Genomic DNA, 27,894 nt, shown 5'->3' with positions numbered 1-27,894 from the left:
TTTTTCTGTCAGTCAACAAAATGTATTCATTAAACCAAAGGCATGGAGTTCCAGTCACATGGAATTCGTCTTAAAAATCTTCAGCAAAGTTCCCAAACACGAATGCCGGCAATCGTTCCGATAAAAGTTCCTGAACTGTAGTAAAAAGTTTCCAAAGCCAGTGGAGAATCAAATCTGTGTTTTTCTGCAACTACAGTGTGCTACAAAGGTTTATACCATGGTCCGGTTGAATACTCGATTCTGATTGGCTGCTGGGTATGCGTTAAAACCTGATAACCGCACGTTGAAAAAAGAAGTTCCGGTCGGCTAGCTTAAATGATTTGTATCACTGCGCCGGCTTCTGTAAAACAACCTTTTGCTTCATCATCGGGGCAAAAACAAGCGGTAAGCGATTAACTTTCCCTCTGAATTGATTCTTTATTCAACCCATCGGGACGATCAGCATATATATATATATATCGCCGAATCTTAACTGCAGCGGTGGTGCTGCGCGACGCGGACTATATGTTACGTGCCGCATCACGTAACATATAGTACGCTGTTTATGAGAAAAGTGATACAAATCGGAAAAAAAACCAAGAATTAAGGACTAAAACCTGGTTAATATGTATTGCTTTTGTAAGTGACCATGGTATAAGCGGGTTAATGGCCTTCGAAGTGTGCGGTTACTACTTTTTAACGCACGCCGTGGAAGCCTGAACCGTCCGACGCGAAGCGGAGGACGGTTCAGGCTTCCACGGCGTGCGTTAAAAAGTAGTAACCGCACACTTCGTCGGCCATTAACCCTTACGTAAAGTTCCGTTTCACAGTGAGCATGTGAAACGTGCTAAATGCGCAGAATGCACGTTTCACATGCTCACGTAGCTTCAGAAACGTCAATACCAACGGGAGTCTTGAGGAGGGCCATTCATTTCATGTGAGCCTGCTCCTCTCTAAGGAACAGAGAACAGGTCACCGCAGGAGCCCGTCAGTGGAAAGTCTGCATGTTTAATGGAAGTTTGTCAATTATGGATGGAAAGAAGAGAGAGCTCAAAGACAAGGAAGACGGAAAGATGGAAACAGCGGAGGGAAGGGCTCCGAGGACAGGAGGAGACTCTTATCCTGATTAAAACAGCCTCAGAGGATCTCAGCTGGTTGGGTGGAGACGTTGCAGGGGAATAAGCCCTGATTTGATTCAAAAGGGCATCCCAACCATGATTTATTTTTTTAGATGTTCCTCGTTTTAAAGCACTACAGCATCAATAATCAAGCTTCTATAGAAAAAAAAAAGGCTGCTCGGTTAAAACATTAAATTCTAGAAAACGGCTGACAGTTACCATCGTCTGAGTAACTCTAGCAGAGAAAGCTGCAGCGTCTGCATGCAGACTTCTGATGCTATAAAGGGTTTCACCGAGTATTCTGATCACAAGAAGAAGAAATGACGTTGCTGATGACGTTGGTCGGACGAGTCGCAAAGCAGGAGCCAGAGGGAGGAGTGAGTATGTAGGTGTAGACGAGGTGAAATGGAAAAAAGGAGAGGCAAACACTCACTCACGTCATGGAGTCCTAATAAACGATGGAAAACTGCTGAAAACTTAATGTTCACCTCATTTGCTCCTCCCTTACAGGAGCTGCAGAGAAAAGGATCACTGCAGCTCGCTTGCAGGCTGATCAGCCGTCATTATTCCACATTTGGTTTCAACAAAATAAACAAGAGATTGGACATTGCTGTAACAGCTTGGGCATCAGGATATGAGGAAAACTAGCCATGTGCGACAGTAGTGATCAATACTGCGATGACGATATAACAACAAATGGATCATTTCCATGTCACTGCAACAATTCTATTTAAATGAAAGTAACTTATGACCCTCATCTACATTGGAGGCGGGAATCTAACAGACGGACTCCATTCGATTGATCAACGACGTGAAGGAGTGCATCTGATTGGACTAAATTTGATTTGTTAAATACTTCAAGTTGCCATGAACATTGTTTTAGAACGTGTGTAAACATTTAAGGTCGCCTTTCTTCTTTCTTTCTTTCATGAAATTAAAAACTAGAAATCTTTCTGCCATCCTCAGAGAGAAAAGGACATTTTAATGATGGATGGAAAGAGGACTGTGCTGCTGCAGCAAAGCTGGTGTCACCATGACGACCGAGCCAGGGAAGATCAAGGAGGGAGTGACCGCTGTACACTTTAATGTAAGTTTAAAGATGAAAGTATGTGTGCAGACAGAATTTCAGTTTTACTCCACCATCATCTAAATTCCCACAGAGCTTCTGCTGTTCAAGGATCACAGCCACCAGTCAAGAATGCAAAGAATCCTGCAGCTAACCGCAATTATTTAGCTACATTTGATCATTTCCTGTTCTTTCTTTGTTTATTTTGCATCAACTTTGTTGGTTTCTCCAACCACAACTGTTTTCATCCACAGGAGACTGCCTACAGCAAGTGGAGAATCATAAGATCTAGAAAAATGTTCTTTAGTAAGACATGGATTGGACAGGGTGGAGCAGAGTCCAGAGGGAGACCGTGGGTCGTGCTTCAGCTCATGAAAGAAGCTTTGGACGGCGCCAACATGGAAACGTGTACGATGATGGGAAGACAGACAGAACACACAACACAACAGGAGAACAAGTCAAGTGAGGTTAAGTTACTGTGACCGGAATGGAATCTCCCAGAATCTTCTGATGAAAATATTTGCAATTATGTATTTAGGTGTGGTGCACTTTCCAAGTCCTTCAGATAATTCATAATGAAGAAAAACACAATCCATTAGTTTCTAGAGCTTCAGATTATGAAACTCTTCTGTTCAACTATTTTTAGGTCACTAAAATTATGCAGGTTTTTTTTTTTTATTATGGTTTTGTTTGACAAAAAAATACAAACATGACATTTCTTAACATCTATGTTTACCTTTTCATTTAAGTTTTTCTTAGTACAACAACCAAAAAATCACAAAGTAAAGTTACTCAAAGTAAAGCTTTTGATTTGGAAAAGCTGATAAATATTCGGTAAAAACACGAGTAGAAGACATACATGAACTCCTAGGATTTTGATGGATTTCATTAAAAGTCTAAAAAGGGACAAATGAAGGTGGAAAACTGAGAGAAAGTGGTTCAGCTGCTTGTAGCCTGTGGATTAACCCCTCTGGTGTTTTCCACTGTAACCATGGTGACACAGGGAGAAATGTTATCTTTGAAAGTGGTGGTGAGATGTTTTCTTTGAGGTTTGTGTCGCATGGAAAATGAAAGCTTTAGGTAAAATCTTCCCACTAAACGAAAAATCATTTTTTTCCTGCTGCAGATAAATAAAAGAAGACTAAAGAGACTCTGAAACTCGGCATCTTTAAGAGAAACTACCAAATGTATTTTTAATAATGACCGCTTCAGTATGCAGAGCTAATGAGGCTCTTTAAAGCCATCACTCCAATTCAGCAGCAGCATAGCAGATGGGTTCCAGTCAGAAAATAAGAGCTTTAAGCAGCATGTGTGTCCTAAATCTGAACCCTGAACACATGCTGCTGCATAATGCATGGATGTGCTTCTCTCATCCCTCGTCTTCCCTCTGGATCCGGGGGGAATACTTTGACGGAGACGTTCTGATCCTTTAAGGTTAACTGGCACAGACCTGCTGCTGTCACCGAAATCTAAGCGTGAGCCCTAAGCCTTAAATAGACCCAAAGAGGCAGATGTCCCGGCCCTTTTCTGGTCATACAGGTTGGATTTGATGCCAAAATGCTTCAGATATTTCCCGCTAATGTCAAGAAACGGGCCAGGGCCTATTTGTGGCGACATGAAGCAGAGTCGAGTGTGGCCGGCGCCTTGCAGCGTGTGCCGTCCCTGCAGTATGGAGCTGACACGGCTCCTCCACAAACACACCAGCAAGGCTATTTGCAGCCTGGGTCTAGACGCCGCAGTCACAGAAATACATGGTGACTCATCGCATGTGGGGGGAGGATGGTGAAATCCTCATCTGCTAAAAAAAAAAAAACTTGTGAAAGTGATTCGTTTCAGCCCGCTCTGCTGCTTGGTTTGTTGCGTTTCCTTTCAGTTAGGAAAGCGTTAAAGGAAGAGTTTTTAACAGAAGTTTATGCTACTCCTCAAAAAAGGTGGACTTCTTCTGATATAGAAAGAAACTACAGATAGGAAGAGGGATTGCTGCAAACCAAGAAAAAAAGATTCAATAAAAAGCAGAACATATTCAGATAGATGTACACTACTTTTAAATGAGATACACAATCTCCTAGAGTCTTAGTTTCATAGATCACTGAAGTGATTTAACGATGTGTAAACAGGTCTGGATTTCCTTTGTATTATTTACGTGAATCTTGTGTCCATGCAGGCCGCGCTGTTTAAAGCTGCTTGGAGAACAGGTGATACAACTTTGACTCCATTAATGACTCAACTGCTGTCATCAGCCGGGATCCATTCACCGCCAACAAACGTGAATAATAAATCACAGTCAGAGAGGTTTTATGAGGTTTGCTTCTCCACTACATTTACAGAAAAATGCAGCTATGATGCCACTTTAGTTTATAATAACTCTAGTTATGGTCAAGAACTACAGGAGACTAAAGTGTAATAAAAGTGGCCTGTTTTCATTGACTTGTGCATTTTTTTATCTGACAAATAATTGTAGCTCAGAAAGAAAAAAAAGGTTTCAAACTGGAAAAAAACAAAGAAAACCAAAAAAAAAACACCTTTATGTGTTTTAAATAAAGGTTTTCAAATGGAAGGTTTGAAACCATCAACCTGGATTCTTTCCATCCGTCAGGTGAACACAGCATCAAAGGATGGGACAGACAGAAAGAACGGAGAGGAATAGGAAAGATGATCAGAGCTGTGAGGACAGATTGGTTTGGGAGGCCAGAGGAGAGGGTAACAGGAGCGCTGTGGGGGGAGCGGGGCTTGTCTCCGATATCTGACACTATGGAACAAGAAGACACACAACACCGAGCTGGAGCCCGACAACCTGAACCTGCCGCTGACAGAGGTGAGGAGGCCATCGCAAAATCACGGGTCATTAAGACCCGCTGAGACAACTTTCTAAACATCTTCAGTTTGTTTAAAAAGCCGACGAAGCTTAAAAGACGTGGGGTGAAGAGGGATGAGAAAGTGAGAGTTTGACTGTGCGCAAGGTTCACAACAACAAAACTTTCACAAACTGTTGTTAAGACTGTCAGGTGAGGCACAAATATAAAAGCAAAAACAGGGATCATCTAAGACAAAGGGAAGGCGATAAAAAAGAAAAATTAAATAACAGTTTAGAATAAACGACAACACAATGAAGCAAATACTTTTAGTTACTGAGTAATCCTTTTTCCAAAAGCTTTTTAATCATCACAAAGAGCTGCAACACACTTTGATTTTCCACTGATTTTCCACACAAGCTGAATATTTCCTCCAAAGTGTCTCAATAAAAGCACATGAGCTGCAGAACATGGGAATCTTTCACAGTCTGTAAAACTCTGGAAAAGGTGAAAGGTCTTACCTTTTTCTGGTACCACACTACAGCATCTTTTACTTTGGAAGCCATTTACATTTCCCTTCTCCGCCTAGGGCATCTTAGACTGAAAAACACAGCGAGACAAGAGCAGAGCAGCATGAGTGACGGTGTAACAGATCAGGCTTACACCTGACCGCAGAGGTGTGTCTCCACGGAGAAAGAAGAGGGCGGAGAACGAACACGCATGTGGAAACACACATCTTTACCTTTCCAAGGAAAGCCACAAATATTTTTACCTGGAAACCTCAAATCAAGTCCAAACGCACAGCTTGAAGTCATGTGACCAGCCAAGATAGTTTTGAGGCTCACCACCAACAATCCAATCATTTAGATAAATACTTTGAGATGCTCATCTGGGGTTCTGGTGGTCATCCGCTTAAGAAAAGCCCTGGTTCTGCTGGTCAGCCTGTAACACCTCCCCTGGGTTGCGTGGCATTTTTATTAGGTCTCTAAAGCACTTCAACTGGCTCTCCCTCTCCCCTCAGATATAGTGATGGGTCAAACGATCCCACTGGGTCTCTGCGTTTCCCTCCATTAATAATGCAGGAGCCACAAAACAAGGTAAAGACCCGCTTTGGGGAAAATGCTGTTTTTAACATGTTCTTGCAGGATTTTCCTCATGATGGAGGCCATTTAGAAAGAAAATTAAGCTTAAAATATTGTATTTCTGAGCAGATGACAGAATGACGTTAGAAAAAGAGCAAAACTACAATCAGCAGGCCACAAGCTCCCTGCTCAGCTCCACTGCACCACTAATGTTAGGTTGGGGGTGAGAGGGGCTGTAAGCTAGTAGGAGAGCCTGTAACCAGGGAGCTCTTAGCAATAGGGGGGGGGGGGGGGGTCCCCACGCCTACGGTCCTGACTACAACTCAGAGGTGAACTGACAAAGGACTAAACTGAATGATGTTTTGTCTGTTGAGATCAGTTTTTGCGTTGAATTGTGTAGCACTGAACCCACAACTCGGTTGGGTGGTGGAAGCTCCACTCATCAAGGCCTCACCACTACAGGCCGTAGTTTTTGCCGTTGCTCTGGGCAACCTTCAGAAAGGATTGGTCCAGTAAATGCATGCGTCTGTAGTTAATACAAGCAGCTGTGCATGGTCGACCCCTGAGAGTGCAGTGTGAAAGCAGACAAACCAAAGGATGATGAGACATTTCACACTGAACCTGCTCCACTGGAGCGAGTGATCACACCTACATGTTATGCATCAATTACTAACAGATACAAAAAAGCCCAAAACATTTGCATTGTTAAACCTGCAGGGAACGTCAAAGGCATACACAGCTGTAAAGATTCATTTCTCAGCTGGAAGCTTGCGTTGTTTGTGGTGTTTTGTAATGAAGGCTTATCTTATCTAATTGGGATGTGTGATGGAAACGGTCATAAAAACGTAGTTTAAACGCCTATTCATTTCTGAAGACCAGGACAAAGATAGAAGTTTAATTAAACATTTGAGACAATCAATAACCAAAGCTTGATTCAAGTCCTCTAAAGCAAAAAAAGCTTCAAACTCTAAACCAACAACTTCTACTCAAAACCATCAATAAGCATCTCTTTAGCAGGAGGACCTACAGAATGCTCTCTTTTTTATATTTTATGTGAAAACCTTTTAACTTCTAAGAAGTGTTCTATTTGAGCGAGAAGATGAGAGGAAGTGGTGGTTAGCCACTTTTACTCGCCTTCAACCTGTTTTTTGGTCTGTTTGCAGGATCCGTCTCTGTTTCTGTGTTAAACACACGTCGCTTTATTTTCCCAGCACAAAAAAACATTGCACTTAATGCTGAACTTTCTAAAGTCCAAACTTTCGACTACAAGCTTTAGGAGTCTGTGTTTAGCTAGAGTTCTGGCATCTTTACCAGCAGTGAGCTGTTTATTAATAATTATTTCACTACTTTTGCATTTGGACATCCAGTTACAGCAGAAACTAAATTAATTTAAATAAGTATGATTGCAATAAATCTACTGCAACACTAAAGAAAACTGTCACTAGTGGAGGAAAAATGAAGAGAGATGTTCCTGAAGCCTAAAATATTTTTTTGTGCATCACACTCAAAGTCTCAGCGGTTGTATGAGCTTTAGCACACCAACATGGGTGTTCACACTCCTTTTTTTTTTTCCTCAGAAGGTGACATTTTCAGTCGTCTACTTCCTCCTTCCATCTTTTCTCATCATAAAAAAGATCCTTAAGAATTCACCATAAAATGAAGAAGTGTGATGGTTTCAAAAAACTCGTTTGTAAACCTAAAACGTAGGTTTGACAGACTATTGAAGATGTCTGAGAAGATTAGCCAGATTGAGAAGTTAGGACCCTTTAAAATAAAGTTCACTTTCATTTCTTTAAGGGCTTTCAGAAAGAATCGTTTTGATTCTGACGTTCTCAGACCTGCAGCTAGAAAAGGAGATGCGACTGGCATCTCCTTCAGTTACAAACCAATAGTGACATAACGGTGATGGGCCAAGTCCTGCTGATTACAGCAGATTCTCCAGCATTTTTATTGCATATTTTTGCAAAGGAAGCCACAGTCGTTTGATTTATTTAACTCCAGTTTATGAATCAGCATCCCTTTCTTCTAAATAATTTTTTTTAAACCATTTTGGTTTTGGATATTTTCTTTTTAGATAATAGATTTGCAGCTGAAATATTAAATTTTGGCACTAAAACTGTCATTTGAGTTGAGAGTTTTTCTGACATTCTAAATCTGTGACATTTAGAGTAAAGAAACTCTTTTGGATTATTATTAATTCTTTATGGACCTATTTGTTCTGTCATTTCTATTTCTCTATTAATGTTAGCAAACAAAATTTTGATGTGCCGTATATTCCTTCCAAATATCTGAATAAGACATAAATTAGCACATAAATGTACATTTAATTTAATTCCCTGCTTGTGAAAGAGTAGTCACACTGTTAGAATACAGAATCACAACTATTGAAGACAAATCTGATCAACCTCAAAACCTGAAATATAAATGATCTAAATTTGAGGTCAAATAAAAAAAACACATAGGAATAACACTGACGTCAGACCAAACAGAGACCAACACCCCATAATATCTTCATTATGACCCAAACAGCTGTTTTTTTTTCCTTTCCTCCTGTAATTGTCAGCTTCCCTGACCACTAATCCCACTCCTGCAGAAAAACAGGCAGATCCTTTCAGCCCAACGCCTCAAAATCCCATCATCCCTCGGTGCATCCAGCATCAACCCCTGACAATCACAGAGGTGCTGGTTAAAGGATCGTTCGGCTGTCGGGTTATTATACATGCAGGAAAGCGGGAGGATAAACGGCTATTTTCCAAACATGACATTTCCAAACCGCATTTCTGCAAAGATCCCTAAATACACTGAATGGCTTCCTGAAGGGGATTTACTTCTGTAAGAAACATTCATTAACTGTCTAAGTAGAGAGTCGAGCAGCAGGAAAACACCAGAGGACAGCTGCTAAATGGGTCCGAGCCGCCGTCTGCCTGAGCTGACCCAGTTAGACGGGCTGGGCTGCACTATGCGGTCCAGCTTGTATGAGGACACTTGTTCTCATGACATGATCGAGTCTGTGACCTGCATGCTGCTCGGGGAAGGGCAAGTGGAAGAAAAAACAAACAATAGAAGAACTTGTTTTGCAATAGTAATGAATGGAAAAAGAATTTTTGGCTAATAAATTTGTTTTTCTCTCCAAACTTTCCCCAAAGGAAGAAAATGTGACACTTTTAAATCTCATCACTTGTGTTGGTATGTGACAGGACGCCATCTCTTTCATCACTTACTCACTCTTTGTATTTACAAAACATTTTGTTTCATTATAAACATTTTCCAAAATACTCCTTCAAAAGTATGTGCAATAGGCCTGCACAATAAACCGCAAATTTATCGTTATCGCAATATCCAGCTCTGCAATATGCATATCGCAAAAGACGGCGAATATCGCAATAAATCGCAAACCCAAAATGTGTTAAAACAATCTTCTAGCAGCTTGAAGCATTTAACGAATCAAATAAATCCCTTTATGCTTTGACCAATCAGATGGACGCCTTCCCATTGTTGACCAATCAGATGGAGGCCTATTATGTTAACCCTGGTCCTGAAGAGCCTCAACCCTGCCTGTTTTCCAGCTCTCCTTAACCAGCTTGCTGTTGATTGGCTGACTCAAGTGATTTCACATCCTGATTGACTGAACACACCTGATTTTGGTTATCATTATCAAGCAGTCTAGGGAGAATTGGAAAACAGACAGGGTTGAGGCTCTTCAGGACCAGGGTTAGCCACCCTGACGTTTGTCCCCCATGTCGATGAGGGTCATTTGGAGTATAATTTTTAAACTGTTCCAATGAAATGGGAATGATGTTTTTGTTTATTTTTCTATTTGTTTATTTACCGCAAATTTATCGTTATCGCAATATTGATCACTAATATCGCATATCGCAAGTTTTCCTCATATCGTGCAGCCCTAATGTGCAATACTTCATTTAATAAGAAAAAAAAAAGGGGGGAGGCGTACAAGAAAAAATTCATAAATCTCTATAAACGTTGAATCCTTTACATGGAAGCTTTAGTCCAGTATGGCGTTTCATCTCTGCCATAAAGTGAAAGAGCATAAAGACAACTGAGCGTCGTATTCAGGAACTGAGTGAACCTCACAACCATGCAGGCGCAATTGTAACCGAGCGACCCCGTATTTTACAACTGAACGCCAGCAATCCTAACTGAGGTGATCCGCCACGGTCAATTCTCCTTTGCGCACTCACCAGGTTGGCGCTCAGTGTTAAGGGGGCATTTTTGTCACTTGGGGGGCGGTATTCAGGGGTGTGTAACATTTCTGGTTGATCTGATTGGCCGAAATTTGCTGGTCAAATCCAGCGAGGCAGCGGGGCGGAACTTTCATTTTTCAGAGCAGGGGGGGCTGTTGAGCTGCATGCGGCTCTCTGCCTTTTATCATAGTTTCTATATAAGATACTTTCACAACCATAAGGCAAACATGAAAGTCTTACATTTTCTCCCAAATGTACGGAGTGGCCCTAATGTGTTGTTGTGTGACTTCTGTAAAGAAGACCTGGGAGAGAACAGCATGAGAACGGTACGGAGAGAGGCGGGGCCGGGAAAGAAGACCCCCCCCCCCCCCCCCCCCATAGTACAAAGGTGCAGATATGTGCATATGATGCAGAACAACTTTGTTTTGGAAACCCTGGAAATGCACAGAGACACGATCATGAAGCACAGTAAAAGTAAATTCCCATATGGCTCAAAAATTCTAGATGAATATGAACCTCAGCAAGTTTCAGTACAAAAACACACAAAAAAACATCGCAATCCCCATATGAAACCATCTAAAGATAAGAAAACTGAAGGGATTATGTAGAGATTTTATGCAATGAATTAATAAACAACTTTTTTATAAATGTCGTTACTTTTATGCTACACACACACTGGGCATGTGATGCCATTCCAGAACGTGATGAGAATGGGTGCTTTTAGTGTACGGTGTTCGCACCGATCTGTTGCTATCTGATACTAGCACATGTCCTCACAGTGTGAGGAGGTTTGGTGCGAAACGTCAAAGCGATCCAACAAATCTTACTTCAGGCTTTTTCTTTCACAGCTCTATTCCGATAAATGAATGACTTGGTGCCGTAGCAAGTCCATTGTGGAAGCCCGAAACACGCATAAACGCTTGTTTACATAGACTTCTCATTGGAAGTGGTCACTTGAACACAGGTTGTGTGAATGTAGCTTTGCAGTTACAAGAAAAAACAAGCAATCTCCCACAGTTTGAGTTTTCTTGCATCTGTTCTATATGTCTAAAAGTACCATGATCCTGGAAGCTCCAACTGCAGCTCCATGTTCGTGTTCAGCTTTAGTGCCTCTAAACAAAGTCAAAGCTGATCTTATTTTGATCTGGTGCTAGTCAGGACGTAAAAACAGCACCAGAACCTCAGTGGTGATCAGGATTCAGTTTGGTTTTCCATCACTTAGCTGAAACTCAAAGAGCTGTCATGCATCTCTGAAATGTCCTGGAATGAGCTGGAGCGTCGCCTGGTGATGAGCAACACTAGCTGATCGCGCTCTACATGTCACGATGATCCTATGCGCTGGGCGAGGTGTGTGTGTGTGTATTATGGTCAGGGTTTGAGTGTGTAAGGAAACGGGTGGGTGCTGTAAAGGTTTTCCCAACAGAAGTCAAAGGGTTGCAGATCATGTTTTTGACATTTTGTGGGATAATTACATTACAAAAACCTGGAGGATGACATTTCCAAAAGAGTTAGCATTCCCAAAACCCCCGGACATGTCTATTTAACGCAGAGTTTCACCTTTCAAACTCAAGCTTGTGAAATATTATTTTGGGACAGAAAACAAGTGGCTATTAATGAAATATGTATACTTTATAGAATCAAGCGGCACCAGGACTGCATGCAAAAACACACCACTGCAAACAAACAAGCCAAAGCGCGTTCTTTAGCACACACGGGACTCACCTTTGGTCTGTCCGTGTCACCAACAAGGTTTTGTCCTCGCAGAGAAATCCCAGCAGGAGCTGGAAAAGAAGCAAAAAGAGTCTGAATGTCATCAGTTCAAACACGGTTTTCACAAAAACTAAAATAATACTGAAACTTAACAGATATTTTAAGTAATACCTTTCTTTTAGTGTAAATACTTACATTTAGGGGATTAACTCATTGAGAAGATGAAAATGTGTAATAGCACTAAGTATAATGTTCACCACATTTATGACAGAAATATGCTATCAATAGCACCCTGATAAAAACAGGAAAACACTTTTGGTGATATCCACTAATACAAAAAAACCTGCATTTCTGCATTTTGGCATAAATCCCATGCAGCTGCAGTCGCCTTTCCTGAGTGCACACTGATCATGTGAGGAAAAACATGTCACTTTAATGCCTAAAGGAGGGGTCTGCATCTTTTAACACTCAAAGAGCTTTTTGGGTCCATTTTAGGGAGAGACGCATTTAGAAAAACACACTTTATTGATGTTTTTGTGTCCATTTATTTATGAAACATAGCTTTCAAATATTTACAGATTAGAACTGTGTTATAGTTTTCTATATTTTACTTTTGTCAGTGGCACATGAAGTTCCTCTCAAAATAAATGTGTCAAAAAAACCTCCTGCTGCAGCAGATTTTATATATATATATATATATATATATATATATATATATATATATATATATATATATATATATATATATATATATATATATATATATATATATATATATATATATATATATATATATATATACACACACACACACGCACACACACACACACACACACACACACACCCACACACACTAGGCCTGCACAATTAATCGCAAATTTATTGTTATCGCGATTTCAAGCTGTTCCAAACGATGGAGGGATAAAAGGTTGCAGAGCTCTGGTTTAGTGGAGAGAAAAACGTCAGTTTTACAAGTTACAGACAGATGACACCAAACATGTGCTCTCTAACCCAATTACGCGATATGCCAAAAAAAGTTTTCTGGACCCTGCTGCTGCACACAGACACCTTCTGTCTTTGTGCTGTGTGTCAGAAAAAGACTGATTTCAGCTTCATGCTCTTCTTTGGAAAACCTTTGCATAAATATTGGAACACATTAGCTGTGCTTTAGTGGCCATAACCTGCCATTCATGTTAGTGCACAAGCTGTCCTCAGGAAAACAAAAAACAAAAAATGATTATGGGCTGGGTAATTTTTTGTCCTTGCAGAACACTCAACACCAAACGATGTTTTTTCTTGAACTATGTAAAGCATTCACTGATTTGCTGAAGTAATAGCATTGGTGTGTTACCTAACAAAGACAAAGTATCTAATAGTGTTGAATATAATCATGTTAAAAACATTTTAAATTTTTAGAAAAACATTTGGTTCAATTCTTGAATCCAAATATTGTAATATCCAGCCCCATAAATAAACACAAAAACAGCTTTAGATTATTTTCATGCAACTAATTTATCCTCCTCATGAAATTCAGTCCCTTTGATAAAAGACACAGCCAGAAACAACCGCAGTGACGCCTGTAGGCCTAAAGCTCTGACCCACATTCGCAGTAGGTCAAACTTTTGCCACAGCCATACATGGGGGGTAAAGTGGGTCAGCTTCAGAGAACATGTGGTCCATCGTAACTCCACTCAATCTTCTCATCTACCTGTGCGATGATGTCAGCATCCTCATCTTAGTTAGCTTCCTTATCTTCCTGTCAGCTTCATTCACATTTGATTTAAGGAGTGCCGAGATGTAAACAAGAATACTTTGACACATTAAAGAGGTTGTTCAAAATATTCATTTAGCCAGAAAATAGATTTTTTAAATCAGAATTTGACCTGAAAGTGCACATACACCGTTTTTGCTTTATGTTAACGCTAAATGAAAATCGTGTTTTTAAAATGTTCTTATGGCCTTTCTCTGATGATGGAGGACGTGTATGAAGTAAATTAAGTTTAAAATGACATTTCTGAATATTTCTTTATTCAAATCACTGTGAATCAGGAGCAGACAAAAAGAATACTGTTGGAAAAATTGTGTATTTGTGAAAATATGTTGGGCGGGTCACAGGCTCCCCGCTCCGAGCTCTGAGCTCCCAAAACTCAAAGGTGAATTTCTGATTAACTACTGCCGCTCTGCAGAAACTATGCATGTTTTTTTGATTTTGGCTAAAAACGGCATAATCAGAATTAAAAGACCACTGGGAAAGCTTTCAAAATAGATCAAAACTTTGATATTATGCCGCTTCATGGAGCCTGAGTGTCAAGGACGTACATTTAATGATAAAGAAAAAAAGCCTGACATAACACTGTTATTACTGTGCAGTAAAGCATTGTACTCAGTTGAGAGGTTCTGTCCTGCTGTCCAATTCTAATTTAACCCTTATAATTAAAAAAACAAACAAAAAAAGAACCCTCCAAAACATCCTAACAACAATAAAATTCAAAATGGAACATCAGTCTGATTGTTTAGACCAAAAAGCAGGATGCAAGCATGAAAATGTTCCATTTTAAGCCTTCAAAATTTTGAGATGCCAAAGCCTGATCACTTTTTATTCTTCTGTCTGTCCATCAGTTTGTGTTTTGAACTTTTCCAGTTGACTGAAGGAGACTCGCCAAACAGGTCCTGGCAGAAAGGTTTTAGAAGGGGGGGAAAAAAAGCTTTAGATTATTTTCATGTAACTAATTTATCCTCCTCATGAAATTCAGTCCCTTTGATAAGAGACACAGCCAGAAACAACCGCAGTGACGCCCCTGTAGGCCCAAAGCCACTTGATCTTATAAAAATGGAGCCACAGAGTTTTATAAATGCTCACTTGTAGTAGAGTGTATATTTGGAAGCAATTTAAACACAATTTCTACATCACTCGTAAGCAAATAAGCTTAAATGTATCCGTTCAATTTTAGTTTTTTTTTGGTATTGTCAACACGTGCAGAAGATAAAAATGTCTCTGCCGTAACTATTTCACTTTTAACCTTAATCTGGCTTCTTTATGTCAAATCAACTATTGAAGTCCCACTTTGATCATCTTTGGATTTATTTTCAAAGTGTTCTCAGTGGTCTTTTAATTAGGATTAAGCCGTTTTTAACCTAAATTTAAAAAAAAACGTGTAACGTTTTTATATAGTTTCTACAGAGCGGCAAGAGTTCATTCGAAATTCACCTCTGAGTTGTGGGCGGGACTATTGGAGTGGTGTAAGCCTGCCAACACTTCCCATGATCCCTTTGTTCACACTATATCCTCACAGCCCCAACCTAACATTGCCGCTGCAACAAAAATGGTGAGCATTATCGGAGCTATACAGCTGTACAGTTTTGTGGCACGAGGAAAACAAAGGCGTAAATAGATCTATTTGTCTACAAGTGGATGCACCAGACTGGAGCGGAGCAGGGAGCTCGTGACCTGCCAATATTTGATTTCCGTAACAACTACAGGCTTTTTCGAACAGCATCTGCTCAGGATTCACCATGATTTGAATAAAGAAACACCCAGCAATTGAATTTTAAGCTTAATTGTCTTTATACAAGTCCTCCATCATGAGACAAATGCCACCAGAACATGTTTAAAAACACCAATAACACCATTTTAATTGGAGTGGGTCTTTAAAGAACGACTGAGCTGATAAAAGACCATGTGTTTGTTGGAATTGTTTCCCTGCTGTCCAGAGGCGCTCCACGGCTGCACTCTTGCAGCACCCATGCAGCACCCTTGCAGTACCCTTGCAGTACCCTTGCAGTACCCTTGCAGCACCTTTGCAGCACCTTTGGCACTATGGCGCAGAACTGGAATGCAGCTATTGATGTAACCAGCTCGGCCGGGCGGATCTGAGCACGAACACACAGCACAATGTGTCATCAATACGAAAACCAGAACAGGGGAGTTGCTGCACCCATGCATGCCAGCGCATAAGCCCCAAAATAAAAACTCTGAACCAGGTTGCTCAGACACTGAGGTGCAAAATCAATGTATCACCAGAGCAGCTCCACTGGTTGACAACAACTACCCACATAAACGCTCTAAAGGTAAACATGTGCCACCTCTCCACATTTAAGGACATCAGCGAGGCTGAGCCGCGGCTTAGAGCAAGGCATTTAAGTGTGGCGTCATTACTCCCAGCTATTAGGTCAAAATGTAAAACACACGCATATGTTGATGATTTTTGTTATGTTTCTATTAGTAACTACAGATGACGGTCGTGTTTTGTTAAATCCTGACACATAGCAACTAGTAGTTAAAAACAAAAAAATCGTTACAAAATTAAACATAGAAAGCTGGCAGGGAATCTGTCACGATGGAAAGAAGCATTGCTGAGTAATTGTTATACAACTCAACTACACCTACAATCACCACAACCTTTCTCTCTCGCTGAATGTGTTTGTTAGTAATGGAATGTGGCATCAGTTAAATTGTTATCCAACTGTACTTTAAGCAGCCAAGAGTAACACTAGTTAAAAGTTAAACGCTGATCTCATCTGGAGATGTCAAGCTATTGTAAATGTATTGCTATTAACACGGTTTTAAAGACATCCAATAATGCTTTTTTAATAAAGAAATTGCTTTATAAAAACAACAACAACAACAAAAAGCCCTCCACCTGTCCAATTTCAACTTGTTCATGATCAAAGGACGCTTAGAAAATGAAAAATGACCATTCTTACAGATGTGAGCAAATATTGACCCATTGTGAACCCGTACGGGCAGGATGTGCAGACGCTCGGTCAGATCAGAAAAAGACCGCTGGCTAAAAAAAACCCGCTGATTTCCTATCTGGAAGATCAAAAAACCTAAAAACAAAAAGGTCTTAAACCATTTTAGCTAGAATGAATGACACTGCTGAAAATAATTATGGGTGTAACGATTCACTTGAACAACATTCTGATTCACGTCATAATTTGTTATATCATAGTCGATATTTAGTTCATTTTCAATGATCCGATTCACTGATCTATAATCGATCCAGGACATCTTAAGCCAAAAATTCAAATATCTGGGTACTAAACGGAGCCGGTGAAGTTTTCCAGATTCTTTGTATTTCTTGCAAGATAATCAGGTGTAAATTAACCCTGTGCACAAACAAACAAGTAAACAAGAATGAATGGTAAATCCATTCACATTTTAGTTTCCTAAAGGAAGACCAAAAAAGACAGCAATAACCTTAAAAACACAAGATATTATTCCTTCCATATAAAACATTTGAACTTCAATGGATGACATTGTTGACAAATAATCCTAGTTTCCTTTGTTCTCTTGCTGTTTTTACACCATCAGTTCTCGCCAGGCCATTTTCTGACTTTAATATCCATCATTTAAGATGACAGAACACTAATCCTAAACAGCCCAAACTAAAACATTTAATAAAAATCATGACGAGCCCCTTTGGGACAAATCTTCCCAGCACCAAGCAAACTGTTCAGTCTACACGTCTTCACAGACAAAACAATAACATATCAACAAGTTAAAGCAGCCTTGAAACGTTTCAAACCCCCCTGAGCAAAGAGGAAAACCAATCAGAAGCGATTAAAGTAGATCCCCCCCCCCCCCCTCTTTTTTTATTTTTTAAAGGGACTACTTTTTCCATACTTGGATTAAAAAAAAAAACTAAAACGTCTGGCAGCTGTTGATCCGAAACCTTTATTCTTTGGGCCAAAACTGAAAGGATGCTCAACAAATAGGATAAAGCTTTAGATTAGCGGGGTGCAGATGATGATGATGATCCGACGTTATTCTAAGGACATGACCTTTGGCTTTGCTGCGGATTGATATGTCCACAAATAATATTAAAGCTAGCTAAAAAATGAACAGGGAGTGTAAACTAAAACGGGGTTTGCCGTGTTTCTCCGGTTAATAACACGGGCTAATAACCCCCCCTCTGCTGTCGCTGCTAGCTAAAGTCATGCTACACGGTTAGCACTCATGCGGCAGCCACAAAGCTGCACAGCTGTCCGTAATTAATTCAAATCTAAACACGCCTTACCTCTAAAAAGAACTGCGACGGTGCTCCGCGGTCTCCGCAGAAACAAACTGCGCTATCGTTTAGGTGATGATAGTCCCATACGCGAGACAGCCTCTATCTATTGTCTGAAGGAGAGGATGAACGTTAACTCAGATATTTGCTGCAGGAGCTCTCCCCTTTCGGTCTGACTGTAAAAGTACGGCTTCTAACAGTTACCGTAATGATTAAAATATACGTGCCACACATTTTAGCCATTGAACCAGATGTTGAAGGAACGTAACCACAAATATATATCTATCATACATGTATCAGATATCATATTTAAAAAGAAATTAAAAGTCAAAACCTTACATTTTGATGTATTACCATATAAAGCTTGATGTTGTAAAAAGTTATAATTACTCTGACTCCTAGTGGCCAGTAAAAGTCATTGCGCCCTGCGCACTATTATCTATATTACGGTAACACTAAAGGATGTTGGACGTACAACGTAAAAATAAGAACCAATCAGCTTCATCTAGGGGTGGGTTTCAGGAAGATAGCGGATAAATATCCTTCCACCCGCCTACTATCGTACACAAAAGTAGAATAAAAAATGTAATCAAATTAGAAATAAGCGCTAACATTGCGTTATTGTTTATTTGCGGAGGACATAAACAAGAAGATTATGGCCAGGGGTACGAAAAAAACAATATAACAAGTCTATAATCAGACTGCAAACCTTTCTAGCATGATCATGCTATATGTGAGAGCTAGCTTACGATGTAGCGTAAATTAAATAGTTTTACACCTCGTTTACATCCGCAGACGCGCATATTTGTGGCACCGTGTTAAGTATGTGCGTATGCAGCTTCTTTTTCGTAGATTTTTGCTTGAAATTGCAAACATCTTAACTCCTTATTTTCTTCTTACCCCCTTTTGTATTTGCAGGTGGTAAAAAATGTCCCTGGCTCAGAGGGTGCTGATGACTTGGGTTTTTACCCTGCTCTTCCTCATCATGCTCGTCCTCAAATTGGATGGGAAGGTATAGAAAATATATATTTTCTGGTTTAAAAGGTACCTGATTTTAATCCATAAGAACCTATTTTTCCTCATGTGGGATATACCTCAGACCCACCCAGTGGACCACAGAACATATTTCATAATAAACACGCCAGCTCTTGATTTACTTGTCCCCAGGTACAGTGGAACTGGTTCCTCATCTTCCTCCCCGTCTGGGTTTTCGATGGCATCCTCATCCTCATGCTCGCCATAAAGATGGCAGGTCGTTGCAAGCCTGGCTACGATCCACGAAACGGCTCGCCGGACCTGCGCCTTCGCTGCTGGTACCTGACAGCCATGCTGCTGAAGCTGGGCTTCTGCTTGACGCTGTGTGCCAAACTGGAAAAACTGGCGGATGTAAAGCTGACCTTTGTGTGCATCCCTTTGTGGACCATGCTACTGGGAGCTCTGGTGGAACTGGGGCTGAATATATTTCCTGAAAGGCGAGAGGTTTAAGCAAAAGTGGAACCTTATCTGGAGATAAAACCTGATGTGATGGGGTCAATGGGACAGAATTGAGTCTTATTTTCAGGGATCACGACCAGCTAGTGGTACGTTTCTTTTTGTGCAGCATCTTTAAAACTTCCACAAACTCAACACTGGACAAAGTTTTATTTATTCATAATTAAGCTTCAATTTTGCCCCAATTTTTGAATGTACAGTGTAAATATTGGTATATTGTGTACATTTGTGGCTGTATTTGTGCGCTCATTTAGCTTTCCAGACATTTGCCAAATATTTTAGCAGAATTTTGATGGCAGAACGTTTTACTGGAAGGAATGAACCTGAGCGTGAGAAGTGTTTGGAAAACCTGAACCATGTCTCTAAATGCTTTACAGCCATTATTTTGCCAAATGAATATTTACATTTAAGCTGTAATAGTATTACAAACACCCACATTTGCTAGATTCTAATAGCATCCTAATGTTGGCTTAAGTAGTGAATTTGTTTGTGAATGTGTTTGTCTCTAAGTATTTTGCATTTCATTTACATTTTATGAATGGTAATAAATGATTTGATTTAAGCAACATGCTGTGAAGCTTGCATCTAGTCACAACATTCATTATTGTGGTGCAAATGGTCTCTTTGGCATTTCCTAACTTGTAGTTTTCATTTGTTTTTTTAATTTTTGTGCAAATCAGAGTAGTTTGTCATGGAAAGTACCATTGTGATATTTTAACCGCGGATCTGCAGATAAAGCCAAACCTTTGCAGAATCCTTAAAAAAATGAAGTAGCATGTTTGATTTTTGGATCATCTACAGCTTCAAATTTGCAACCAGAACTGAGATGCATTCGTGAAAAGGAAGACATGCTAAGTCCTGGAAGAACATGCCTCTAGATCTGTAACATAGATAGCTATATGTAGCAAAAAGCTACCAGTGCATGTCAGGTCATATGTACCTCAGAACATCTTAATTTCTTTAATTTCACAAAAATCTGTCTAGCATAGTAAAAGAAATGTCCAACTGTTGAAATAACTGAAAACACAGTACATTAGTAGCTTTAAGCTAGGTGTAGTGGTTGCAGGTGTTTTTCTGTTGAGACTGCTGAACTTTTGCTTTTTGTTTTTTCTTATCTTGTAGGTCAGGGGTCTGCAACCTTCAACACTTAGTCATTCGGGTCGATTTCTCACTCACCACAACCCAGTAGGAGCAACAAAGTATTACATCCTTCCCCCACTTTAGAAAAATAAGACACTCATTTGCATTTGTTACTATCATGATTTGCTAATATAAATGAACTGTTTTTTGTTACAAATAACAAAAAAGAGAAAATAGCCTTTTTCCAAAGTTTATAACTTGACATAGGTTCACCTGAGTTCCTTTCAAAATAAAAGACTTCATTTGCAGCAAATGTGGTAATAGGTGGAAAAAAAGGTTTGTTTTGTTTCAAATCTTAGCTAATTAAATGATCCTCACTGCATTTTTAAACCATAAGGTGCACTTTTAGAATTTATTTAAGAAAAAACAGAAAATCTGCCTTTTAATTTGGTGTACATCAATTCTGGTCGTGCTTAGTGACCTCCAATGGATTTTTTGTGGGACATGACAAACAATATCTGTAACAATGTTAAGTTTCGTTTATGCCCAGCTACAATTACTGAGCTACAGATGTCAGGATGCATGACTGTTTTCCAGTAATGTCACAAACACCGCTTTCTTCCACGGAACCTTTTATTAGCTAGGTTCGTATTTAAAGTAGAAACCACACTACACGTTTTGTCCTCTTTACAAAACTTCGTATGTACACTACAGTGCTGACAGTTCAAAAATAATACAAACTTGAAATGAAAAACAGAAACAAAAACTTGGATAAATAAACTCTGTGAAAACATTGCGAGCCCCTGAGGACGTCTTTGTTTTCTAACGTAACTTTGTCACATTTGTACAAAAAATAGATAGAGGTTCCTGTCATGTTTCTGTAACATCTAAAAGCAGTAAAAGAGCTGCAGAGCGCCTGGTGGTTACAAGTCTGTAATAACTGACTTGATCGCTCCAGAGCGACACAGAGAAGAGTTCTGTCTTCCAAAAGAAAGAAAAAATTAAAGTTCTTTTGAGGCATAAATAAATCTAAGGCGTTATCTTTCATACTTCATGATTTTTTCAGGAAAAATACCACCTTGCTTTTTGGTTTTCCTTTCACTGACTGATCCAAACGTCAACCACAGGAATCCAGAGGCCTTTCAGTAGATTATAGAAACCATTTAAGGCTGACAATTTCCAGAGAAAACTTGAATCCTGCGTTTCCTAAAAGGACAGAACTCCAGCCGTGTGTGTCTCCGGACCTTTGAGCAGTTCACAGTTAAACACAGGCACTGGGGAAATGTTGTGGGCTACATTAGCAAGTGGGCTGTTAAAAAGTAAAGCCAAGACACTGATGACAAAGTTCAACGAGGGGACATGCACTCAGACAAGAGCGTCTTCACACAAACCCGCTTAGTTTCAATGGACCTTTAAAACCAAACACATGGGAGCACTTCAGGCCCCAGCTTGATAAATAAACACTTAAAATACAGGATCCTGACCACTGTAGAGAAACTGGACTTCAGATAAATAGATAAATAGTGCTTTGGAAAGGAGCTCTCAACAGTGTGCCTTTTGTTTTTTAAAGTGTCAATTAGATCTTAAAAGTCTCAGAAGAACCTGAAATGTCCTTGTTGATAATCTGACGTAAAATCGACCTTTTTCCTCGATAGGATCAACTGTATTTACACGAGTTGATATTAAAAAGTGCTGCAGAGTTCCCAGTTGGGAAGTTCTGACCTCCTGCATCCGTGTATTGCTCTGTGAATGACTGTTTACAGCCTCATACGGCTGTCCGACACGTTCAAATGTCCAGTAAAACTATGGGACTGAGGGTTTGTTTTTGTGGTTTCAGTGTGTTTTCCTGAGACTCTGGAGGCCGTTCTCGAAGGGGTCCAATTCTGCATTAGCTGCCAAGAGAGTGCCAGGCACTGGGAAAACTAGGAAGCTTCAATACACAGCTGAGAACCACGAAAAATAGATGAGGTTCTGCGACAAATGTTCCGAGAGCAGCGGCTACTAGAACTACTTGGCAGAATTACTTCATGCTTAATGTAGTGATTCTTCTTTCAATTTGTTTTTGTTTTGCAACTTTGGAAGGTTTAATATTTGAAAAAATAGATTTTTTCCATTGCAGACTTGAAATAAAAATGATAGAGCATCTGTGCTCAGAGGAAACAAAGATCCCTGTGTGGCCCAACTTTGGGTCACCTTAAATATTGGAAGCGTTGGCTGCAACTTTTACAAAAAGTCTTCCAAAATGTTCCTATCTTGCTTCTTCATTCAATGGGTCACAGATGAGCGGACGTCCTGGGGTAGCTACGCCCCCTTGAGGACAAACAGACAGCAGTCCGGCACCCCCCCCCGTACAGGTTTACAGGACGGCTGGCAGAAACCCTTTACAGTCATTTTGATCAGTATGTACAAAAACTCTTAGAAAATCTGCTTCTGCTCGTCTTCGTGCCGTGGAGGAGGGGGGAATAAAGAAGGGGAGGGCTGAGGGAGAGGAGGTGGAGGAGGAGGAAAGGGTGGGGGGGGAGGTGGAGAGGAAGGGGGGGGAGGAGGAGGAGGAGGGTGAGCGAAGGGCTGCGACATGGGCATCTGAACCTGCAGTGGTGCTGAAGTTTGGTATTGTGAATGCAGGGGGTAAGAGGTGGGGGGCTGCGGGAAGTATGACTGAGGGGGGAGGAACGGGTGGGAGGTGAAGCTGGGGTGCTGAGAAGGGAAGAAAGGTTTGGCAAACTGGTGCTGATAAGAAAAGTGAGGGGGCAGAGACTGGGAGCTGGTGAGGGGGGGATTCGGCTGAGAGGAGGGTGTCATCAGGGGGGGGGTGAAGTACGGCTGGGACTGGGTGGTGATGCCCGCCTGTGGGTGGAGCGCGCCAAGGTGGACTGAATGTGGAGGTCCAGTTTGACCCAGGTAGGAGTTTAGGGTCTGTGGGGGGAGAGTAGGAGGTCTGTGAGGAAGATGGGGAGGTGCCAGAAGAGGAGAGAAAGAAGGGGGCAGCATCTGGGCGAGGTGAGGAGAGGGAGGAGGAGGAGGAAGGAACTGTGAGTATTGCTGCATGTAAATTCCTCGCCTGCCAGCTTCAGGTGGGAGCGGGTGCATCTGCACCTCCGCAGAAGTCCGTGAGTCCGAGTCGGGAACGGGAAGCCATCGGTCCGCATCCGAGAGCGTCCGCGTGTCAGTTTGAGGCGTCTGCACATCCGCAGGAAGTGGCAGCTGCAATGTTTGAACCTCCGACTGCGCCGCAGTCCGTGTGTCTGAAGGGATGGCTGGCGTCAGGAGGAGACGGTCCTGGGCGGGTTCTGGGTGAGAGGAGGGAGCCGCCTGACAGAAAACGGAGGGAGGAGTTTCCGATGGGGGACAGGCTGCCAGGGAGGAAGATGAGGGCTTCTCCGCCAAAGGTGAAGAGGTAGAAGTGGGAGGGGGAGCTGCTGTTAAGGGTGCAGCCACTGCAGAGGTGGAAGACTTCAAAGGAGGAGGGGAGAGCGGCAAAGAGAGGGGTGTTTTACTGGACGACGTCCCGCTGTCAGAGTAATGGTGAGGAGGTTTGGAGGTGGCTTTGGGTTTTGCCTCCTTAAGTAGAGGAGAGGAGGAGAGCCCTGGTAATGTCAGAGGAGGACGAAATTTGTTCTTACAGATAGGAGAAATTGCACATTCCTGCTTCCCTTGAGGAGGAGGAGGGAGATCTTCTTTTTCAGCAGGCGAAGAACACAACGGCTGATCGTCTAGCTCTTCGGATTTGCGAGGAAGCAACATCCCATTTTCTGCCACTTCCTCTTTTATTTCCTCCTTTACTGCTTCCTTCTTTGAATCACTCCCCTCCTCCTCTTTTTCTTCCTGTTTGAAAGTCCCCGTTCCTGCCTCACCTGGCTCTTCCTTCGCCCCCCCTTCTCCTTGGTGGTACTGCCGTAGGCGGATGTGCCAGGCCAGGCTGCAGACGGCAGACACCGTCTTGAACTGGTGGATGACGTTGCGCGGTATGAAGTAGATGTCGTCGTGACACAGGCGAATGCGGGCGTAACGGATGCCCTCCCGCCGCAGCTGGTTGAGCTTGGCATCGTCCACCCACTGCACACACTGTGAGGAGAAGGTCAGAGGTCACATGCAGGAAAACCAAGATTTGCTGACATTTGTTATTAAGGCTTGCTCTGTTTGAAGCACCAAAGAAAAGGCATTTTTGCCAGCTCCTAGCGCAGGGTCGGGAACCCATGACTCGTGAGCCATATCTGGCTCTTTTGATGGCCACATCTGGCTCGCAGACAAATCTTTAATTATAAAAAAAAGTTGAATTAGACCCGTCCTTCTCGGGCAGAGTCAAAACTTGGAACACGATGCCCGTCACATACCACACACTGCAGCGTGTGAGTATTGCTGTCCTGACAATGTTTGGCTCCACGTAATCAGACAAAACCATCAGCAAAACCACGCAGCACCAGAAGTCGCATTATTGGTAAGAAATACTTATGATTTAATAGCAACAGCTTAATGTAGCGTTCCTTTCCCACACTGAGGCACGGAGACTTAACCTCTTTTAAGGTTCTTTATTCTGGTTACTGTAGGCCATAACCAATGCCGTACAACTTATTCTGCAACTCCTGAATCTCTCCCGCTGAGAGCGCTCCCCCCTACTTTATATTTCCCTTATTCAGCCCATAGCTGAACCCCATTGGTCCAAACTCCCCAACGACAGGCTGAGCGACTGAACTGAGGGGCAACCAGTTTCTCTGCTTGATGCGTTCAAAGAACTCCGGAACTTAGAACGCGACCAACAGCCACTCAGTCCAACACAGTCCGCTAAAATAACAATGTTAGTAAAAAGAATCCACAGACTTATTGTATTTTAAAAGTGTTGAAATTACATAAAATGCACACATTCACTTGTATTTTTAGTTTTCAACATATTGTATGGCTCTCACAAAATTACTTTTAAAAATATGTGGTGTTCATGGCTCTCTCGGCCAAAAAGGTTCCCGACCCCTGTCCTAGAAGAAAATCCAGATTTTAAAGTGACACAGAGGAAAACATGCACACAAAAAGGTATTAACAAAACATAACAGAGTTCAACACTATTTTTTCAATTAACAGAATAGCAAAGCAGAAAAGTGCGTTCTGGTGCCTCAGAAGAGTTTGCATTCTTTTTTAAGTTATATTTAAATCTCACGCTTTGTTTTGCTTTTGATGCATTTTTTGGCCCTCAGAGCAAAAGCAGAATCCTGAGAAGAAGGCTGACATTTTTCCCGTCACATGACAGAATTTAACAAACGATTCTTTGTAAGGAGTCAGCAGAGTAAAAGCACATTACCAAAAAAAAAGTACAGTTTTTCAGACTGTTAGTTCTTTTTAAAAAAAAAAAGTAATTTAGCTAGATCCGTAAAATAAATGAAATTCATTAAATAATAACCTAAAGTATGTCACACAAAAAAAGCCTGCTCTGGGTTACTGATGCTTTGTTTACGCCACTAGGTGGCAGCAACAAACATGAATTTGAAAAGGGTGTCATTGCAACACTGTAGGGGGGATCCTTGATCCAAATGGAGACATGAGCTGTGCTGATGCCAATGTGAGTGTGATGCATCACCTGAGACAGGGGGGGTTCATGCAAGTCCAACTGCAGCCTCTGAACCACATAAGGGAAATCACCAGCATGGAAACACACAATATCTTTGGTAACACGAGGAGGTTCTGAGCTGGAAAAAGGAAAACACAAGGCGGGAAGGCAGGAGGAGATAACAGAGGGATTATATGCTAACCGTCACAGAGTAAGCTGTGCAAACCTGTCACCTCTGAACAAGCAGCCAACACTAACGTGGCATTAATAATGCGTGAATGTTTTTCTTTTGGCCTCACTGCTTACCGGTCTACGGGGCATATGGCCTTCAGCACCCCCACAGCGGCGGTGGTCTGCCGATCAAACCCCTGCCCTATGTGGTCGGCGTGGGCCCGTGTCCGGTCTTCAAACAACATCTCTCTGGGCTCGCTGGTCCTGGGCAGCGACTGCAGCAGGTTCTTTACTTCATTGGTGGAGCTGAGGGAGCATAAAGCAGTCCATCTTTATCCATTTGAAACTAAAAACAGACAGCTTTTTCTACCCGACAACACACACACACACATACACACACACATAAGTGTAACATAAGTTACAAGTTGGTGTTTTTACACAAAATCAACCTTAAATAAGTTTTTTCTTATTGTCTACATCGGTAAATAATTACATTAATTATTGATAAACTCTATAAAAATAAAGATCAGATGATTTCTTGGTATTGTTTTTAATTTGTGGGTTTAACTGACCAAAAACAAAGTAAAAGTTTCATATTTTCTTTAAGAAAAATCCCCTGAAATCCAGAATAATTACAGTTACCCAGAGACCATCTTCAACCATTTAAATTGTAGTGAAAACAACCGTCTTTTGAGCTCTGTTATTTATAATTCACTATGAAAAACAGGATATTCTTTAAACATTACTAATTCATCCAGTTTTCTCAGAATGGAAAAATAGCAATGAGTAGCCTTCTTTTATTTATTTTGCACAAAAATAAATAAAATTACCTGATCTTGAATGTAATTTTGTGATATAAAACCCCGCACAAGATCACTTACAGTCGTGCGTTCACACTTGGCTTCATGCATGCAGGCTGAACAGCTAAGGGGCCGAACAATGGAAGTACTGCAGTCAGCTCACTGCTGACTCACACAGGAGCTGTAGTCACATTCAATCCGGAGTGTAAACACACACACACGCAAGGAATCTGGCAGATTCCTTCGTGAGCACAACACAGGCGCAGACGGCGAAGCTGCTTTACTGAACTGTGCGTTCATTCATTTCATAGATAAGACGAGAGGCATGAGCTGCGGGAGGAGGGATGGAGAAGTGGAGGGAAATAGAAATGAAGCCACACACACACACACACACACACACACATATCTCAGAAAGTGTGTGCTGACTGCAGTCTGACATGAGTGTAGCGGGGAGGGGGCTGAACATGCACATGGTGAATGACATTAGCATGTTCTAAAGGTCTTTAAATATCCTCAGTATGTGAGGTCCTTCTGTTCTGCAGCCTGTCATGAATGTGTGCACCACACCATCAGGTCAGACTCCTGTATTTATGGTCAGATAAAAACTGGGGAGGGGGTGTGAGTCTGAACAATAAAGGCAGAATAAATAGCAGCAGTATGGAGCTGGTGATGGGGAAAACAGATAAACTTAGGTGGGGGTTTCAGGAGGTAAAGCACCAAAAATACTTTAAAACATGGGAAAGAGCAGGATAAAGAATAATGCAAATGTACACATATTAACAATTACCGTATATTATTGACATATGAACTTGTACACGACAGCATCCTATTTTTTTTTCTAACCCAAAGCTTTTCT

General features: G+C 41.3%; 3 protein-coding genes across 13 annotated transcripts in view; 1 reads left to right on the top strand and 2 right to left on the bottom strand.

Moving 5' to 3' along the window:
• phtf2 (putative homeodomain transcription factor 2) overlaps nucleotides 1-18,139 on the bottom strand; it is a 30,201-nt gene extending 12,062 nt beyond the window's left edge. For 4 of the 6 annotated variants that reach the window (XM_023952536.1, XM_023952539.1, XM_023952540.1 and 1 more), the window contains exons 1-3: nucleotides 17,970-18,139; nucleotides 11,962-12,020; nucleotides 5,477-5,555 (exon numbers count right to left, since the gene is read on the bottom strand). In XM_023952536.1, coding sequence (XP_023808304.1) covers nucleotides 5,477-5,521 — 45 coding nt within the window. In that variant the 5' untranslated portion in view covers nucleotides 5,522-5,555; nucleotides 11,962-12,020; nucleotides 17,970-18,139. Of the gene's footprint in view, nucleotides 1-5,476; nucleotides 5,556-5,727; nucleotides 5,900-11,961; nucleotides 12,021-17,969 lie in introns of those variants that run through there. The other 2 variants (XM_023952541.1, XM_023952537.1) reach the window with 2 other exon arrangements.
• On the top strand, nucleotides 345-20,033 carry LOC101161280 (transmembrane protein 60). Of its 6 annotated transcripts, none has more exons than XM_023952544.1 (7): nucleotides 345-384; nucleotides 2,064-2,184; nucleotides 2,418-2,571; nucleotides 4,328-4,465; nucleotides 4,760-4,978; nucleotides 18,879-18,972; nucleotides 19,128-20,033. In XM_023952544.1, exons 6-7 carry the CDS (start codon nucleotides 18,889-18,891, stop codon nucleotides 19,443-19,445), a joined length of 402 nt encoding a protein of 133 aa, XP_023808312.1. In that variant the 5' UTR covers nucleotides 345-384; nucleotides 2,064-2,184; nucleotides 2,418-2,571; nucleotides 4,328-4,465; nucleotides 4,760-4,978; nucleotides 18,879-18,888; the 3' UTR covers nucleotides 19,446-20,033. The 6 variants fall into 6 exon arrangements, with proteins under 6 accessions (XP_023808312.1, XP_023808311.1, XP_023808310.1 ...); XM_023952543.1 differs by having other exon boundaries at nucleotides 2,418-2,625; XM_023952542.1 differs by lacking the exons at nucleotides 18,879-18,972; nucleotides 19,128-20,033 and having other exon boundaries at nucleotides 2,418-2,630; nucleotides 4,760-4,975.
• A 1,117-nt stretch (nucleotides 20,034-21,150) lies between these two features.
• LOC101171296 (round spermatid basic protein 1-like) overlaps nucleotides 21,151-27,894 on the bottom strand; it is a 30,877-nt gene continuing 24,133 nt past the window's right edge. Inside the window, exons 7-9 of the mRNA XM_023952533.1 lie at nucleotides 26,374-26,544; nucleotides 26,098-26,206; nucleotides 21,151-24,596 (exon numbers count right to left, since the gene is read on the bottom strand). Coding sequence (XP_023808301.1) covers nucleotides 22,947-24,596; nucleotides 26,098-26,206; nucleotides 26,374-26,544 — 1,930 coding nt within the window. The 3' untranslated portion in view covers nucleotides 21,151-22,946. The remainder of the gene's footprint in view (nucleotides 24,597-26,097; nucleotides 26,207-26,373; nucleotides 26,545-27,894) is intronic.

This window comes from Oryzias latipes, chromosome 23 (genome assembly GCF_002234675.1).
Source record: "Oryzias latipes chromosome 23, ASM223467v1".
Classification (NCBI taxonomy): Eukaryota; Metazoa; Chordata; class Actinopteri; order Beloniformes; family Adrianichthyidae; genus Oryzias; species Oryzias latipes.
Note: the sequence above shows the minus strand (reverse complement) of the source record. Positions and strands in the feature narration are given on the sequence as shown.